The sequence below is a fragment of the Ochotona curzoniae genome, unplaced genomic scaffold (assembly GCF_017591425.1).
Source record: "Ochotona curzoniae isolate NIBS_2020 unplaced genomic scaffold, NIBS_Ocur_1.0 contig_908, whole genome shotgun sequence".
Classification (NCBI taxonomy): Eukaryota; Metazoa; Chordata; class Mammalia; order Lagomorpha; family Ochotonidae; genus Ochotona; species Ochotona curzoniae.
The window spans coordinates 36,426,915-36,443,442 of NW_024466607.1; the positions used below are offsets into that span (position 1 = coordinate 36,426,915).

Below are 16,528 nucleotides of genomic sequence, written 5' to 3' on the forward strand. Positions count from 1 at the left end.
ATCTGCCACCTGATCATGCCTGCTCTTTAATATTTTTTCACTTCACCATAATTCGCACCTAATGGCAAGCCAGGGCAGGGCTTCCACGCGTTCCCCAAGCAACCACCAATGCTTCACTACCTAAGAGAGTCATCAGAGAGCCTGGAGCACGGTGGAGCCCCCCTTCTTCTTCCAGGCCATTGTGCTTGAAGCTCACACACAGAGGCTCCCTTAAATTCCCAGCTCCTGGCCACCGGGCTTGTGACCATTCCTCCTGACCACCATGTGACCCTCTGGTCACGTGAGCTGCTCGCTGCTCCTGAACTCACTCCGCCCGTTCCCAACAACTTGGCGTTCGAAGGGGCTTTTTCTAGAAGGCTTCTCGGCTATCATCTTGAACCTGAACTCAGCTCTCAGCACATGCAACTGTTGGCTTTCTGTTTCCACTAAGTACTTAAAACCTACGTTTGAGACAGCAGGAACTTCCCCTGTGTTTAAGATATCTGCCTCCCAGGCTGAAGTGCTTGGGTGCAGTTCCAGGTTCCCAACTCCAGCTTCCTGCAGACACAGACCCTGGGAGGCACCAAGCGATGAGGGTTCAAGCAGTGGGATTCCTGAAGCCTGTGTGGGAAGCCTGGACTGCGTTCCTGGCTCCTGGCCCAGGTTGGGCCACTAAAGGCATTGAGGAATGAACCAGCTGCTAGCTGGGAGCTCTCACTCTCTGACTCTTAACTAAACCAATCAATCCACATTTCTAAAAGTGTTTATTTCTCCATCATGTTTAACTAAATGTTTAAGATATGTTTCTCAATAGAATGGGGACTTCTCTTTTCTTCATGTCATCCTTCAGGACCTAAGCTCTGCTCGGTCAGTTCTGGAATCCGCCCCCACCCCCCGCCGAGCCCAGTACCACAGCTCTGCTCCACGCCTCTAGCACCTGTCCCTGGCCTTTGCAGAACACTGATCACTGATGCCCGCATGATCTGTGTCCTTGCTGGTCCCCTCTTGGCTTCAAGTTGCGAACTTCTGACAGACAGGAATGGTATCTTTCAGGTGACCGTGGCACTCAGCTCAGCCAATAGTAAGATGAGAGCAAACATTTAATAGGAGCATGGCCAGGAATGGTGCTGAGCATTTTATATACTGAAGGGGTTCTGAATATGCCACCCCCCCCTCCCCCCCAAAATGTGCGCCCTTTGGGCTAAGGGCTGCTTTGAGTTCAAGGCTATCAAGAATCAGCAAATGCAGGCAGATCTCTCTGTTGTCACTTGCTTCCACATACACTCACATACACTAGTGGGAACTGCAGCTCAGATGGAGTGACCCCCAATAACCCCACCAGACCTGCCCTCAGCCCTGGTTCCTGTGCTTGCCAGTATGTGCAGCAGACTGGTCCAGTGTGCCACATCCCATTCGGCTCTTGTACATATCAATGGGTATTAGAGCCTTGCTCAATGCAACCAACCCCACTATACAGCCCACACTCATGCTGGCAGGTGCCACTGCCTGTCTAACCAGGCCTGCTCATGGCCCTGGCTCTCATGCTCACCAGTGTGAACTGCAGACATTCAGAGAGGTGCCTATAGTTTCTACACTGGGCCCACTCCCACTCCCAGAACTTGTGTTTTCCAGGTGGTTCTGTAGTTTAGCCAGGCAAGATTTGCCCCCAGTCTCAGCACTTGCCAGCTGATGCTGTAGCAAAGCCCAACCAGCCCACACCAACTCTGGCTTATGCATATATCAGTGGATATGGTGTTTTAGTCCAGCCTGGCTTCCCCCCTAACCCAGTTCACATGCAGGCCAATATGTGAAGTAGCCCTGCCTGGCCTGGTCTGTCCCCAGTGCCAGTTCTCATGCTCCCCAATGGGAACAAGGGCCCAGCAGGGGAACCCACTCTGCCCCTCTACTGGCTTTGACTGCTCCCGCCGCCACCCCTCCCATGGGGATCTCATGTGTGGTGGTTGTGTGCTTCAGCCCAGTTTGGCACAGCTTGCCTCACCTTGGCATTTGCCTGTTGTTGCTGTAGGCTGACCTGGCCCGGCCTGTGCCCAGTTCTAAATCATCCTGGTAGGGGCTACAGAGCAGCCCAGCCCAGCCTTAATGTGAACTAGCTTGTGTTGCAGCCCGATCCGGACTGTCCTGAACTCTGTCCTGTTTCTCAGGTCTGTCAGTGGGTGATATGACCGGAGCCAGCCTGGCCCACCCCAGACCTGAACTACACATATGCTGCTGGGTATTGTGCCTGGTGTACTATCTGGGCCGCTCCCAGCCTTGGTTCCTGCACTCACCTGCTGGGACTGTGTCCTGACAAAGGAGTCCCCCAAGCTCTCAGGTCTCCTTCCAGTGACAGATTTTGTGCACACCAGTGGGTCCTTGACCCAGACTGATTTACTCACCCCCTGTCCTGGTAGGAACAGTGGCCTTGCCAAGCCAGCCCATGCCCACTCCAGTTCTTACTGTTGGATGCTATAGCCCCGCCACATCAGGCCCACGCCTGGACACAGCTCTCACATGGTTCAGCGGGTGAAAAGACCTAACCCAGTGTATCCTACACCCACGCTGGCTCTCATGAGTGCGAATGGGTGCTGGAGTTTAGCCCAGTCTGGCACATCCAGGACCCAGTACATATCCATGCCAAGAGAAACTACAGCCATGTCCAGCCCAGATCACTACCCCATTACAGTTCTCATATTCACCAGTGGGAACCACAACGCAGCTGGGGCATCCCCTTAGTTCCCCAACCAAGCCTGTCCCAGCCCTCCCCAGTCCCAACTTTCACTGGCAAGTGCTGCAACCTAGCCCTGCCCAATATGTTCCCATTGCTGACTCGTGCAAACTGGTAAGTATGATAGCCTATCCTGGCATGACCCACACTCCAGCCTGGTGCCAGTGGGCTAAGGTTGGCCCAGCCATGCCTGATCTGCCCTCTCCAGAACCAACCTACACACTTGCTGATGGGTGGAGCCACCTTGCCTGGCCTGACCAACACCCAGGCCTGAATCACTTGCTCACCAGTGGGAGCTATGGCCCACCAGGGGAGTTTCCAAGTTCTTGCACCAGGCCCACTCCCAGATCTCACAGGTTCTAGTGGGTGCTAGTCCCTTACCCAGCCTTTGTATGAGCTGGTGGATGTTGCAGCTCAGCCCATCCCACACCCTTTTCTTTGGTGTGACTATGGGTGCTGCCGCCTGGACTAGCCTGGCCTTTTCCCAACCCCAGTACTCATGAGTGTTGGAAGGTTCCATGGTCATGCCTAGCTCAGCCTTTCACCAACCCAGCTCTTAAGCAAACCAGTGGAAATTGCAGTTTTACAGGGGTGGGTCCACATTATCCCCAACAGAATCTGATCCCAGACCTGATTCTCTCTTGTGTTGGTGTCATGACCCAGTCTACCACCCCTTGTTCTGACTCTGACTGGTAGGTACTGTGATCCAGCTCTGCCAAGTAGGCCCCCGGCCCTAGCTTTAGTGTGTGCCAGTGAGTGGTTATCAGTGACCAATGTTAACTAGCCCAGCTCAGGTCTCCCATGTGGGCTGGTGCGTTGGTCTGACTCTTAAAGGTCCTCCAGTTCTCCCCGCCAAGCCACTTGGTCCCTGCCCCTTCAATTAAATGCAAGTACAATGCCCTCGTTGATAGAAGTCCCTCAGGAGTCAATCCTCACCTGTAACATACCCCCTCAGCCGTTCTCCCTCCCACACTCCTTACCTCTTCTCTGGGCAAGCCACAGTCCTTGTACCTGGAAATACATGGGTTTCCTAGCCCAGTATTCAAAGCGCGATCTTCCAGTGCGGTGGTGTGCTGGCCTGGAACTCTGCCCACCCACTAGGGTCTCAAGCTTCTGGCCTGTGCGCTGGCCTGAGAACTTACTCCTCTGCCCACTCAAGTTCCAAGCCCATTCAAAATCCCCCAAGCCAGGTCCACCAGCCCACCACGCTAACCTGGGGCTCTCCTTTCCTCTCCCCCCCCTCCTGGGACCAAGCACATGGGGCAATCCCCAGGCTCACTCCAATTGCCTTGGTGTGAGCTCCTGGGTCCATGCATGCCTCAGCTGGCACCATTCTCTAGGCCCCCTGCAAGCCCGCACCTCCACACCCCAAAGGGCCCGCATTGCCATGTGTGTGTGTGTGTAAAGATCTTCCACCCACTGGTTCACTTCCCAAGAGGCTGCAAAGACTGGAGCTGAGTCAGTCTGAAGGTAGCAGTCATGAGCTTCTTCCAGGTTTCCCACACAGGTGCAGGGTCCCCAGGCTTTCTGGGCATCCTTGACTGCCTTCCTAGGAGCTGGAAGGGAAGTGGAACAGCCAGGACATAAACTAGCGGCTATACGGGATCCTGGGCATGCAAGGTGAGGATTTAGCCATTAGGCTATTGTGCTGGATCCTCACACATAGCTTCTAACGGAGTGCTGTAATGCACATCTATGTTGCAAACACACACACACGCATTTCACTGGAAGCATAGGCATTACTTATGGATGTCACGTGCTGGTCACATGTGACAAAACTCCCGTGTGTATGGTGCACTGCAGCCGCAGTGACGTGTGGCACTGCTCCGGGAGCACCTCTTTGGGATCCTTGAGGAGCAGTAGTAACAGCACCCACGGTACTCAGCTACCCCAGCTCGGGCATCTGGTCCGGTGGCTCTGGCTTCCTGCCAGTGTGGGCCCTGAGGGAGCGAGGATGACTCAGACACTAGGGCTCCTGCTTCCCAGGTGGGAGACTTGGATTGAGTTTCTCAGCTCTTGACTTCATTCTGGCCCAGTCCTAAACTCCCCCTAATGAAAAACAAACAAACAAAACCACAAGGAACATAGCAAGTCAATACTCACCAAGCAGAACCTGGTGCAGTTGCCGAGTTGTCTGTGACACACAGCAGTGGCCGGGCTGGGACTTTGCTTGGTGGCAGAGAAGTTCGAGAATAAGCAGGTGCCAGTCTGCTGGGGTTAGAGGGCAACACAGTGCCTTTCCTGGCATCCTGATGTTATCTTGGCACGAACAGAACTGCTGCTGCTAGCCACTGCTGAGCCCTCTCTCCATGCAGTGTCTGTCAAACAGCTGCTTCGGGTGCCCTGACAGAGCCAGGACTGGCACAAAGTGCTTGAACCAGGTGAAGAGCTCAGAGCTACTGAGAACTGGCTATACGCCAGGCACCTGCCAGCTGTATACCCAGTGCCCATGAGGCCTGGCGGGGAGGCAGCTCTGCAGCTCATGGGCTGGCATCTGATGCGGGAGAGAGGGAAGCCACAGTTGGCCCTGAGGTCCCTGATTCCCTCTAGCAGTCACTTGGTACTGCAGGGTGGCACAGAGCACAACTGGTGGGAGGAGGCAGAACGGCCCCAGCCACCCTGAAGCCGACCCCTGCCAACTTCCAGCCACGACACCTTTTTTCCTTGTATCTACTAACACCAAGATGCACCCTGCCCCCTGCTTCTTTCCCTGTTTCAAGGGGTTTCCTATACAGAATCACAGAGACGACCCCACTTGACCCCAACACTGTGGCTCACATGCCATGTCCCAGGCTCCTGTGGTTATCAGGTACAAGGATGAGTCGCCCACCTTCCCTGCACAGGCCTTCCTGCCCCCCTCCAGCCCACTGCTCCAATATGGCCCTCAGTACTCACCTGCACCCCACTGAGACCAGAAAAGGAAATTCTTCCCTTTGGATACCAAATTTACCCCCCAAAACAACCTAAGGGCCTTAAGACATTTGAGGATTTTATTGCCCCAAAGATGTTCTGGCAGAATTGTTGTAATGGGGTGGGGGTGGTGTCTGCTTTGAGCAGGTCCTCAGGGGTCTTCCCTGGAGCAGCAGATGCTGAGAGGTGCCTGAGCCCCCTGTGGCTGGGTCTCTGAGGGGGCACAGCTGGGTACTTGCTGCTGGCAGGCTAGGAAGTAAAGAGCAAGCACTTCAGACTTGAGACCAATCTCCTCCTCAATGCCCTAGCTCGAGGCAGAACCCTGTCATGCAAGAGTCCACCTCCCGGGAGAGGGACGGTGAGCCCCAGAGGGAGGGGACACCTTCTTCTCTCAATCTACCCACAGGAGCAGCATCTCCAAGTCCTGCAGCCCTCTGTCCCCATCTTGGATTGTCAATCCTTCCAGTCACTACCGGCAAGCGCTGTGCAGAGCACCGACCCAGGGCCAAGGTCGGTCGGCTGGACAACATTGTCACTCGGGGTTTCCCCACACTGAGCCCAGAGCTGCAGCTACGCTGGTGACACACACAGCATGTGCTTTTGTGTCTGTTTATTGCAATCCGAAGCACCCGGGGAAGGCCTGAGAAGACAGCTTTACCAGCAGTTCCAAAGCGTTATTACCTGAGATGTGCCTTGGGGGGGAAATGAGCGCGGTGAGGCCACTGTACGTCCCCTGTGAGGGACAGGAGGACGGGGACCGACCTGAAGATGGCTGCTGTGTCAGATCAGAGTGAGGACCTGGCCAACCACCAGACCCCAGTGACAAAAGACATAAGTGGGAGAAGCCAGGGTCAGTAGATGAGACGCCTGGCCAGAGCCCAGGCCACCAGGCCCTGTCCCCAGAGCCCTGTAGCCCCCAGAAGGCCATGTCCTCATCCTCCAGCCATGCTGCTCCGTGTTGGAGGTGACCTGTCACTTCTCATCGTCTCGCCCATAGTGGATAGTCTGTAAGGCCTGAGCTATAAGCGTTGCCATCTCCCGGGTGCCGGCAGCGACCACTCTGCAGGACATGAGGTCAAGAGGTCCACCTGGGAACACAGGGAAAAGTGAACACCTCGGTTACTGCATTGGGCTAGAACCATCTTGTATGACAACTTCCAGCACACACGAGAATCATGCATGTCCCCCATCTGTCTCAGACAGGTGGTCCTGAGAGCAGAGGGTAGTGTGGCCAAAGGCCCGGGGCTGTACAGAGGGCGAGGCTTCAGGCCTGTGCTGTATGGCGGGAGGGTCACAACGGGGGAAATTCAAACGATGAGCGTGAACGGAATGGGGCCCAGGTTACACTGCACCCAGGGAAGGCTGGCTGTCATCGTTGTGCCTGGAGACAGGGCCTCAAGGTGCTTGTGTGGAGCAGGATGTATTGGTAATATGATGCTGGCTCCCACCCCTGACATGGATACCTCTTTACTTGAATACATTTCTGGCACCTCAATAAAGGCCTTTCAAAGGAAAAAAGGGAGTGGGAAGTAGAAATTATATCACCAAAGACCTACTGCAAATACTCAAGAGTCAGAAGCGAGTCACATAGAATAGGCACCTAGCCTCACAGTTAAGATGGCCACATCCCACTCTGGAGCGTCTGGGCCTGAGTCCCACCTCCACTCTGATGCCAGCTTCCTGGAGACCTTGGGAGGCAGCAGGCAATGGCCGAAGTAGCTGAGTTCCTGCCACCCACATGGAGACCTGAATCGGCCTGGCCACGTCCTGATTGTTGTGGGCATCCAAGGGGGTAAGCCAGCAGATGGAGCTCACGCACACATTCTCTCTCTGCCTCTCAAATTAAAAAAAATATATATATGAAAAAGGCCAGCACTGTGGCACAGCAGGTTAAAAGCCACTGTTTGCAATGCCAGATCCCACCCTGGAGTGCTGGTTTGAGATCCAGATCCCTGTTAATGGGCTTCCAAAAGCACCAGGGGATGGCCCAAGTATTTGGGCCCTGGCCATCCATATGAGAGATTTGGGTGGAATTCCAGGCTCCTGGCCATCTTAACTGTTTGGTCAGGTGCCTATCCTATGTGACTCTTGGCTCCTGGCTTTGGCATGGCTCGACCCTGGCAGCTCAGCCATTTGGGGAGTAACCCAGTGGATGGAAGATACTTCTCTTTCTCTCTGTCTCTTGGTCCCTATGCCTTTCAAATAAGTAAATCTTATAAAAGAAGAAGAAGCCACAGGGTCCCCACAGCTAAGTTCTGGCTTCAAAGCTAGGAGAGAACAAAGTGTCTGAAGGATCTGCTCAGCCTTTACTATTCCTAGATGTTACAAGGACAGTCTGTTAAGGCAAAGCAGCCATACCAGGGACCACAGACATGCCCACGGCTCACTTGGCCTCCTAGAAGCCCAGTTCCCTTAAATCCAGCTGGGCCGGTCCTGTGCCCAGGGCTTGGGAGGCAGGGGCTTGATTTTAGGGTCCAGTGGGACCCAGACACATGCAGAAGTCTTCAACAAAAGGCTAGGGATATGTAATGTGAAGTGGACATGCTGCCAGCTGGCTAAGCCCTGCTGACCACTGCGTTCGCTGCACAAGCTGTCAGCAGCAGAGCTGTGAGGCAGGGGGTATTCAGTGTGTGTGTGTGCGGGAGTGCCAGGGAATATCCCATCCACATGGCCCCCAGGTGGTGAGGGTGGCTGGGGCTCAGAACTCACCTGAAGTGTCCATTACGATGCCACCTGCTTCCCTGATGATGACTGTGGCGGCAGCCAGGTCCCAGCAGTGCAGGCCAAACTGGTAATAAGCATCAGCAGCCCCAGCGGCCAGGTGGCAGAGTGCCAAGGTGGAGCTTCCGATTACTCGGACCCTGTGGGAGAGGGAAGGACCAGTAAGGGTGGAAGCCGAGCCAGGTCTTCGTGTGAAGTGTGCACTGCCTTCACCCTCCTCATGCCCTGGCTGGGTAGGGCTTGCACCAGCAGGCTCAGGATACAGCATGTAGGGTGGGGGCTGTGCCCCTTGCCAGGACCTCTGTGCCCTGCCCTGCAGAAAGGTCCTGGGGGCTGGTATGGGAATTCCACAGACATTATCCTGGAGTGGCCAGGGAACGAAGGTTTGCAAGCCAGGTCAATGGAGCAGGACCCGAAGGAGCTGTGGCATTCCCGGGCAGAGGGCTCAAGATCCTAACTTGGATTCTTCCAGAACAAGGGTGGGAAGGCAAACGGGACTCCACCGGTCTCCTGGCACCCCCTGGCTTCCACAAGAGGAAGCAGGCTGAATCAAGAGCTTGGGTTCCTTACCCGTGGGCCCTGGCGTGCAGCAGCCGCTCCATATTGCTCAGGAACAGCTTCAGGGTGGCAGGGTCCCGCCGGGGGCCGATCTCTGTCAGAACCAAAGCCTTGGAGAGATCTGCAACAGAGGGAAGTTCCCATTGCCAAAAGCCCAAGGTGTGGCTCTCATTCGACAGTGAGCCCCCCTCTGCCCCCCATTGGAATGGTTTTTAATACAAAGCCCTTCGGCTCAACTTCGCTGTTCCTACCCCTCTCAGACTTCATGCTTCTCCTGTCCCCTCATGCTGGTACCATGAAGACCTTGGTAGAATTTGGTAGCTTTTTAACAATTACAGCCTGCTGGGAATTACCCTGAGTCTCATGGTTTGACCCTGACTAGAAGGATGGCATTGGTGGCCTCACATGTAGGGCTGGCACCAGGGTGTAGAGAGTCCCTCTGTGTGTCAGGGCGGCGACACTTCTGCGGCTGGTAGCAGGTTTGGGTGGTGGGCATGGAGGACGTACACGGGCCTCTGCACCCGTGACTGATTCAGGCAGAAGGATCAACGGCTAGGTGTCCTTGCCTTGACACTCGCTCCAGTGGAACGGGCCCTGTGCAGGTACTGGAGCCCAGCAGGTGTGCTCAAGGAACCATGGGGCCTGTCCACAGTGTTGGGGCAGGCCTGCCTCAGTCATTCTGATAAGAGCATCTATTTTCTTTTACTGGCCAGAACCTGATGCTTATACCTGAGATCCTTGTTGGAAGACACCCAGCTCTGCACCAGCACCAGGTGCCCGCAGGAAGCCAGAGTCACTCCAGGGCCTTATGCTCACTGCACCTGTTCCTCCTGCGGTACTGCCGCCCAGCACACCGATGTTCATGGCCATGACTGTGGGTTCCAGTGGGGGTGGATCTGCTTGCACTTGGCCACAAAACTGAGATGGCATTTTTCCAGAAAAAGAACAACAACAACAAAAATCCAAAATAGGAAAAGGCCCTTCCCAGGGCCAGACTCAGGCCCAGGCCCAGGTCCAGGAGGTGTCCAATGGTCCCTGAAAATACCGTTTCTCCTCACCACAGCATGCAATGAGCCAGGAAGCAGAGGCTCTGCTTTGCTAGCTTCCTGGGGCTTTACATCTATGGGAGGACTTTTTGAGAGTTGTGGAATTCTATTGGCTGGGATAGCCATCTGTTACTACCTATAGTGGTTTGTTAACTCTGGATTGTGAATAGTATAGTTAAAGATGCTCTTTTGGAAGATAATGTATTAGTATTTGGGGAGTGCTTTTTAAATTAAAAATGTGATGGACACGGGCAGGTGTTTGGTCTAGCAGTTAAGATGCCAGCGCCCCACATCTGAGTTGGCCGGCCCTCATATCTACCCCCAGGTCCTATCCCACATGTCTGGGGACACGCAGATTAACCCTATCATGAGACCCCATTGTACACCTGTCAGAACACTGATGGGGCAACTGGAACTCCTGGGAATGCAAGTCTTTCTCAAGACCAAACAGCCTTACCATGTATGCTGGCAGCACACTCCTTGGGAGTCACCCAAGGTACTGAACACTCACTTTCATGCAACAACCTGAAGCCTTACTCCTAAGCAACTGCTCTGGGTGGCCTTTGTGTGCTGGGTAGACGGTGTGCTGTGGGGGGTGATGGCATTCCAGACAGTGGAATATGAGCTGGGAGTGGGGAGGGTCGAGCAGCAAACACTATCTCACCCCTTCTGTATGAAGCTGTGGTGGTGGTGCCATATCATCGCACACCCGCCTAAGCCTATAGATTGGACAATGCCAAGTGGGGCTATGAGTGACAGTCAGTGTTAATGTAGGTAGGTCCCCTGGCTGTAACAAACGGACCCCCTACAGGGGGCGCTGTGCAAGTGGGGCTGCGAGCTCTTCCTGGACCTGCTGTTCAGTTCTGTGGTGAACCTAAAACCACTATTCAAAGACAGAGTGAAAAGCAGAAACTGGATGGCCTGCCTGTGACTTTAGTCTGTGGAGGGAGCAGGAAGTGAAGCAGAGCCTTCTCCTACCCTATGCCTAACTGGCTTCTCCAACTCCAATTCCTACCCACACATGAAGCAAAGCACATCAGCCCCGCCTTCCACGTGAGTGAAAATAAGCAAAAAGAACACTAACTGTAAAGGTCAATGTGACTTACTCTTTTGACAGCACAGCACACATATCTTCTGCCACTAACAGCTCACTCTTAAGCACTGCACATGCTCCTACCCAGAGCCACTGCGGGCCCCTACAGACCATCGCCTTCCATCCTCGCTATAACTTGCTATGCTAGAGACCTCTTTCTGCAGAGGTGTGTGCAGTCATGCTGAGATTTTTAAAAGCAGGTTCATATGGTAACTGTATGTGGGTACTTTTTGCAGAATGAAAAAGACAGAAGCAGAAGATGAAAGAGACAGAGAGCGAGTGAGTTCCTGTCTGTGGGCTAACTCTCCAAATGCTGGCGGTAGCCAGGACTGGACCTGGACAAAACCGGTGGCTGGAATTGCAAACCAGGTCTCCCACATGGGTGGTGGGGAGTCCACTCCTGGGACTGTCACGCTTGCCTCCTCGGGGTGAGCATCAGCAGGAAGTAGAGTCGAGAGCTGAGGTCAGGGATCACACTCAAGTACTCAGTGTGAGACACCAAGGTCTTTTTTTTTTTTTTTTAAAGATTCATTTTGGGGGCCGGTGCCACAGGGTAGTAAGCTAAACCTTTCACTGTGTCATAGGCATCCCATGTGGGTGCCAGTTTGTGTCCTGGCTGCTTCACTTTCTGATCCCTGCTTAGGGACTGAGAAAGGAGCAGAAGCTGGCTCAAGTCCTTGGCCCCTGCACCCCTGTGAGAGACCCAGAAACATTTTTGGATGGTCTCGCATGGATTGAGAATCATGTGAACCAGCCATTGTGGCCATCTGGGGAGTGAACTAGCAGAAGGAAGATTTTAATCTCTCTTCTCTGTAACTCTGCCTTTCAAATAAAAAAGAAATCATTTCTTTAAAAAGACTCATTTTGGGTCCAGAGATGGCATCCCATGTGGGTACCAGTCGAGTCCTGGTTGCTCCACTTCCAATCCAGCTCTCCACTAATGGCCTGAGAAAAGTAGCAAAGGATGGTCCCAGTGCTTGAGATCCTGCCAATTACACAGCAGGCCTGGAAGCAGCTCTCGCCTCCTGGCTTTGGCCTGTCCCAACCTTGGTTATTGTGGCCATCTGGGGAATGAGCCAGCAAATGGAACACCTCTTGGTTTCTCTGCTTTTCAAATAAATAACAAAAAAAAAATCATTTTTATTTACTTAAAAGACAGAGTGATAGAGAGAGAGGGATAAAGAGAGAGACAGAGAACTTCCATCTGCTGGCTCACTCCCAAACGGCCGCAAGGGTTGGGGATGGGCCAAGTTGAACCCAAAACCTTGAACTTCATCTGAGTCTCCCATATGCATGACAGGAGCCACTGCTGCTGCTTTCCCAGGTACATTACCAAGGAGTTGGATCAGATGTATAGCAGCTGGGATTCAAACTGGCAGCTGATACAGGGCCAGTGCCACAAGCTTGGTGTTGACCAATCACCCCAACTAATGTTTTAAGCCTAGGTCAAATGCCCATCCAGAATGTAGACAGAGTTTGGTATAATTCTCCAATTTGCATTCCAGAACACTTTCCATGCCCTACCTTGGTCCCACTAGAATCTGAGAGCTCCTGAACCATTCATGAGTCCCCAGCAGGATCCTGGTACACAGCGATTTCCCCTACAGGGAACATCAAGACTGAGATCTTTACCTCCAGGGCATTTCCTAGTGTCCTGGGAAGACAGGAAGGGAGACATGGACATTCCTACCAGGAAGGAGGAACAGGGAAGCTGGACAGTATCCATGGGAAGATAAGCAGAGGCTTTTAATCAGACACTTATCCCCTGCCAAGCAGGGCCAACACAGGAAGCCCAGGTGTGTCCAATGAGGTACCCCAGGGTTGTGTCAAGGGCAACCAAGTCCCCTCCTTGGCACGGCTACGGCAGCACACCACACTCAGAGCCTACTGCTCTCATCACACAGACAGCACACTGGCCAGAAGCGTAGGCCCCTCCTTGAGGTCACAGGTGGTCCACAGCAACAGCATCTTAGAGGTGTGGATCCCGTTGCTGTCCTGTCTTGGATTCCCTATCCTAAAATGGTCACTCCAGCAAGCGCTGCGCAGAGCGCTGACTGAGCGCTGTGGTTGGTTGGATGACGCCATTGCCTGGAGTTTTCTGTGCCCAGCTTTCTCCTGAGCCCAGCTCCACAGCAATGTTGGTGACACACACAGGGGCAGACAAGTGGGTGCCACCAGGGGCTGGGGAGGGTCAATCACCAGGCTTGCTTGGTGATGCTGAGAAAGAAGAGGTTTCTTCCTACAGTTTAAAGACACAAGAAAGGAAGTCCAAGTCCTGCCACCCCACACAGGGCAGATGCTTGCTGCTGCCCTTTGCCTTAAGAGGGGAGAAGTGCCATTTAGTAATCTCTCTATTTAATAACATATTATGGCTGTTCTCCTTGATCCATAAGTGCTTTGATTTCTGCATTTTATTGTCCTTCGTCCTGGATTTACCATATGAACTTTAGCTCTTAATCCAGTGGAATAGTCATTCCTTAATATTGCCCATGGAGGACTGGCTCCAGGGTCCCACCTGCGGGCACAGAAAACCAGATATTTATGATATTTGTGTCCTTGGTGTCACTGGCTCCCATATACAGCCTTGAGGAAACCTGCAGAGGGAGGGACAGATTCAACCTGCAGTTGAAATATCCCTGCAGCTGAGCCGAATCCATTATCTATGGATACAGGATCTGAAGAGCCAGAGGGCTGTGTGTGTGTGTGTATAACCAAAATGTTCTTGATTTTTCACTAATTTATGACAGCTGGACATAACTGTGGAGACCAGCATGAAGACTCATGTTCACAATGTGCAGTGATGGGTTAGGGCGATTAGCAGTTCCTCCGCAAACACTGATCATTTCTGTGTGCTAGGGGCCTTTAAATTCCTCTCTTCTGCTTCGCTGTAAAACGCACAATACACAAACAGGCAGTCATTCTATTGTGCTGCAAAGCACTGGCATCTGCTCCTGGGGTCACTGCTATAGCGTCCACGTTCTAGCCTTCCCCACCCCACCTTCCACTCCCTGGCCCTCCCTGGCCTCTAGGGACCGTCATTCTAACTCCTCACTTTTATCAAATCAGATTTTTTTTTTTAAGCTTTCACATACAAGTGAGAACAGGCTTGTAAATTAAAAAAAAAAAAAGTAGAACGTTCTGTGACTTCATGGTGGTGAGAGGGCTTAACGGGTGGAGATCCTGTTCGCAGTGATAAACATTTTGGAAACAGGCAGTGGTCATGGTTATATAACACTGTCCTCTAATTATTACCTTACAATACTGTCATACTACTTAGTACCACTGACTGGTGTGCTTCAAGATGTCCCAGTGGCGGGTCAACATGCTGCACTCCGTCTCAGCGGGCCTGGGTCTGCTAGCAGGCTCTGCTTCCTGACTCTACCTTGCCAACATAGACTCTGGGAAGTAGCAAGTGATGGCTCATATGACTGGGTTCCTGAGAGCCAAGTGCAAGACTTAGAACTCAACAGTTCCTGGATTTGGTCAGCCCAGCACTGGCCAGTGTGAGCATTTGAGAAGTGAGTCAATGTAGAGCCCCCTCTTTCTCTCCCTATTTATCTCTCAAATAAATTAAAAACAAATAAGAACATGCTGATGGAGAACTTCATCATGTTTTATATGAGTATGATACATCTTTAATGGTAGACTGTAGGTTTCTGTAGGTTCTTTGAGCACACAGTTTTTAGGGTGCGAAAACCAGTCTGACTTTTGACAGATTGTTCTGGGGGAGCAATGTTAGATGCTCAAAAAGTGGCACTATCTTAGGAGAACTCTGACGACGAAGTTCAGAGATGAAAATCATTTGCACGCATTGCAATATACACAGAGAGGAGACAACCATGTTTTACAGGCTGGAAAACCTATTCATGGAGCACACATGAGCTTTGTAGAACGAACAGCACCTGTGCCACACCCACACACTTAAAAATGTGTCCTCATTCTTTCAGGCTTCTTACAAACCACCGAGAGTTACTTGTGTGGAAATAAAAGTCAGCCTCACAGAACTTAGGAAGGTCAGTATTCTAGAACAGATGTGCTGGGCCTGGCACAATGGCTCTGTTGGCTAATCCTCTGTCAACCACCACGATCTCACACGGGCATTGGTTCATGCTCTGGTTGCTCTACCACCCATCCAGCTCCCTGCCTGTGGCCTGGGAAAGCAGTAAAAGATAGATTTTCTGGCAAAGCCTTCGGCCCCTGCACCCACATGTGAGACCCAGAAGAAGCTCTTGGCTCCTGGCTTCAGATTGGCTCAGCTCTGGTTGTTGTGGCCACTTGGGGAGTGAACTAGTGGATGAAAGATCTCTCACTGTATCCCCTTCTCTCTGTGAATGTGCCTTTCTAATAAAAATAAATACGTCTAAAAAAAAAAAAAAGGACAGATATGGTTTCAAGGGATCCAGGAGAGGGTTGTGAGAGCAGCTTGTTTGGAGTGCAGGATTTTATTCTGGGTGATGTGAATGTTCTGGAACTTGACACAGGTAGCAGCTGAGACTGTACTGATGACCACCGATGTGTTCACCCCCAAACGGTTAATTTTTGTTACTTGACTTGCACATCAAAATTATTAAACAAACAAATGGGGCAGGTGCTTGGCGCATCAGTGAAGAGGCCACACCCAAATCTCATTCTGGGGTGCCTTGGAGAGAGTCTCGGCTCCCTGGCCACTTCCAGTTTCCTGCTGGTGTATAGTGACTATGGCCAACCTCCAACAACAACACCCCAAGACACAGAATCTATGTGGGAAAAGGAGGGCAGGGTTCTGAAATCGTGGGAACCTCAAAGTCACCACAGCAGCCACCCAGCGGATACCACGGGCTGTGTGCCACGGGTTTGCTCACAGCAGCTCCTGTGGTCAACATGGGGTTGGGACATCTCATGGCGGTGGAGACTGCCAGACCCACGACTGCCCCTGGTGGACCTCTCAGGGCCAGCCCTCTTAGAGCAGGGCCATGGTTGAGTACAAACATACAGGAGTGAATTCCAGAGACCCCAGACAGAAGGAGAAGGCTCTGGTACTGGTGACAACAGATCCCGAGACAGCCAAGGGAAGGTCAATTTTTAAAAAGATTTCACAAAGCAACAGAAGAGGGAGCTCATGAGCCACGAAGTCATAAAAACAGCTCCCCCCCCCCCCCCCAAAGTTCAGGAATGCAAACTTCAAGTAAAAATAAGTCACTAAAAAGAATCCTGGGTGAATCTCAAACACAATAATCATAAAAAAAAAAAAGGAACAGGAGCAGAGGAGTAACATCTGAATACATGAATTTCACAGAGAGATATGAATACAAAACACAAGTAGCCTCAGATATAAATCCATGAAAAAACAAAACAGGATCTGGCATTGTGGCACAACAAATTGAACCACCATCTGTGATGCTGCCATCCCATACAGACACCAGTTTGAGTCCCGGCTGCTCCAATTCTGATCCAGCATCCTGTGAATGTGCCTGGGAAAGCAGCAGAAGAAAGCATAAGGCATAGGGCTTCTGTACC

The 16,528-nt window shown here is 52.3% G+C and overlaps 1 protein-coding gene across 1 annotated transcript in view; it reads right to left on the reverse strand.

Annotated features, from left to right (window-relative positions):
- Positions 1 to 6,209: 6,209 nt before the first annotated feature.
- The window catches only part of IMPA2 (inositol monophosphatase 2), a 55,021-nt gene continuing 44,702 nt past the window's right edge, over positions 6,210 to 16,528 (reverse strand). The window contains exons 6-8 of the mRNA XM_040994846.1: positions 8,906 to 9,014; positions 8,324 to 8,475; positions 6,210 to 6,702 (exon numbers count right to left, since the gene is read on the reverse strand). Of these exons, the coding sequence (XP_040850780.1) occupies positions 6,587 to 6,702; positions 8,324 to 8,475; positions 8,906 to 9,014 (377 nt within the window). The 3' untranslated portion in view covers positions 6,210 to 6,586. The remainder of the gene's footprint in view (positions 6,703 to 8,323; positions 8,476 to 8,905; positions 9,015 to 16,528) is intronic.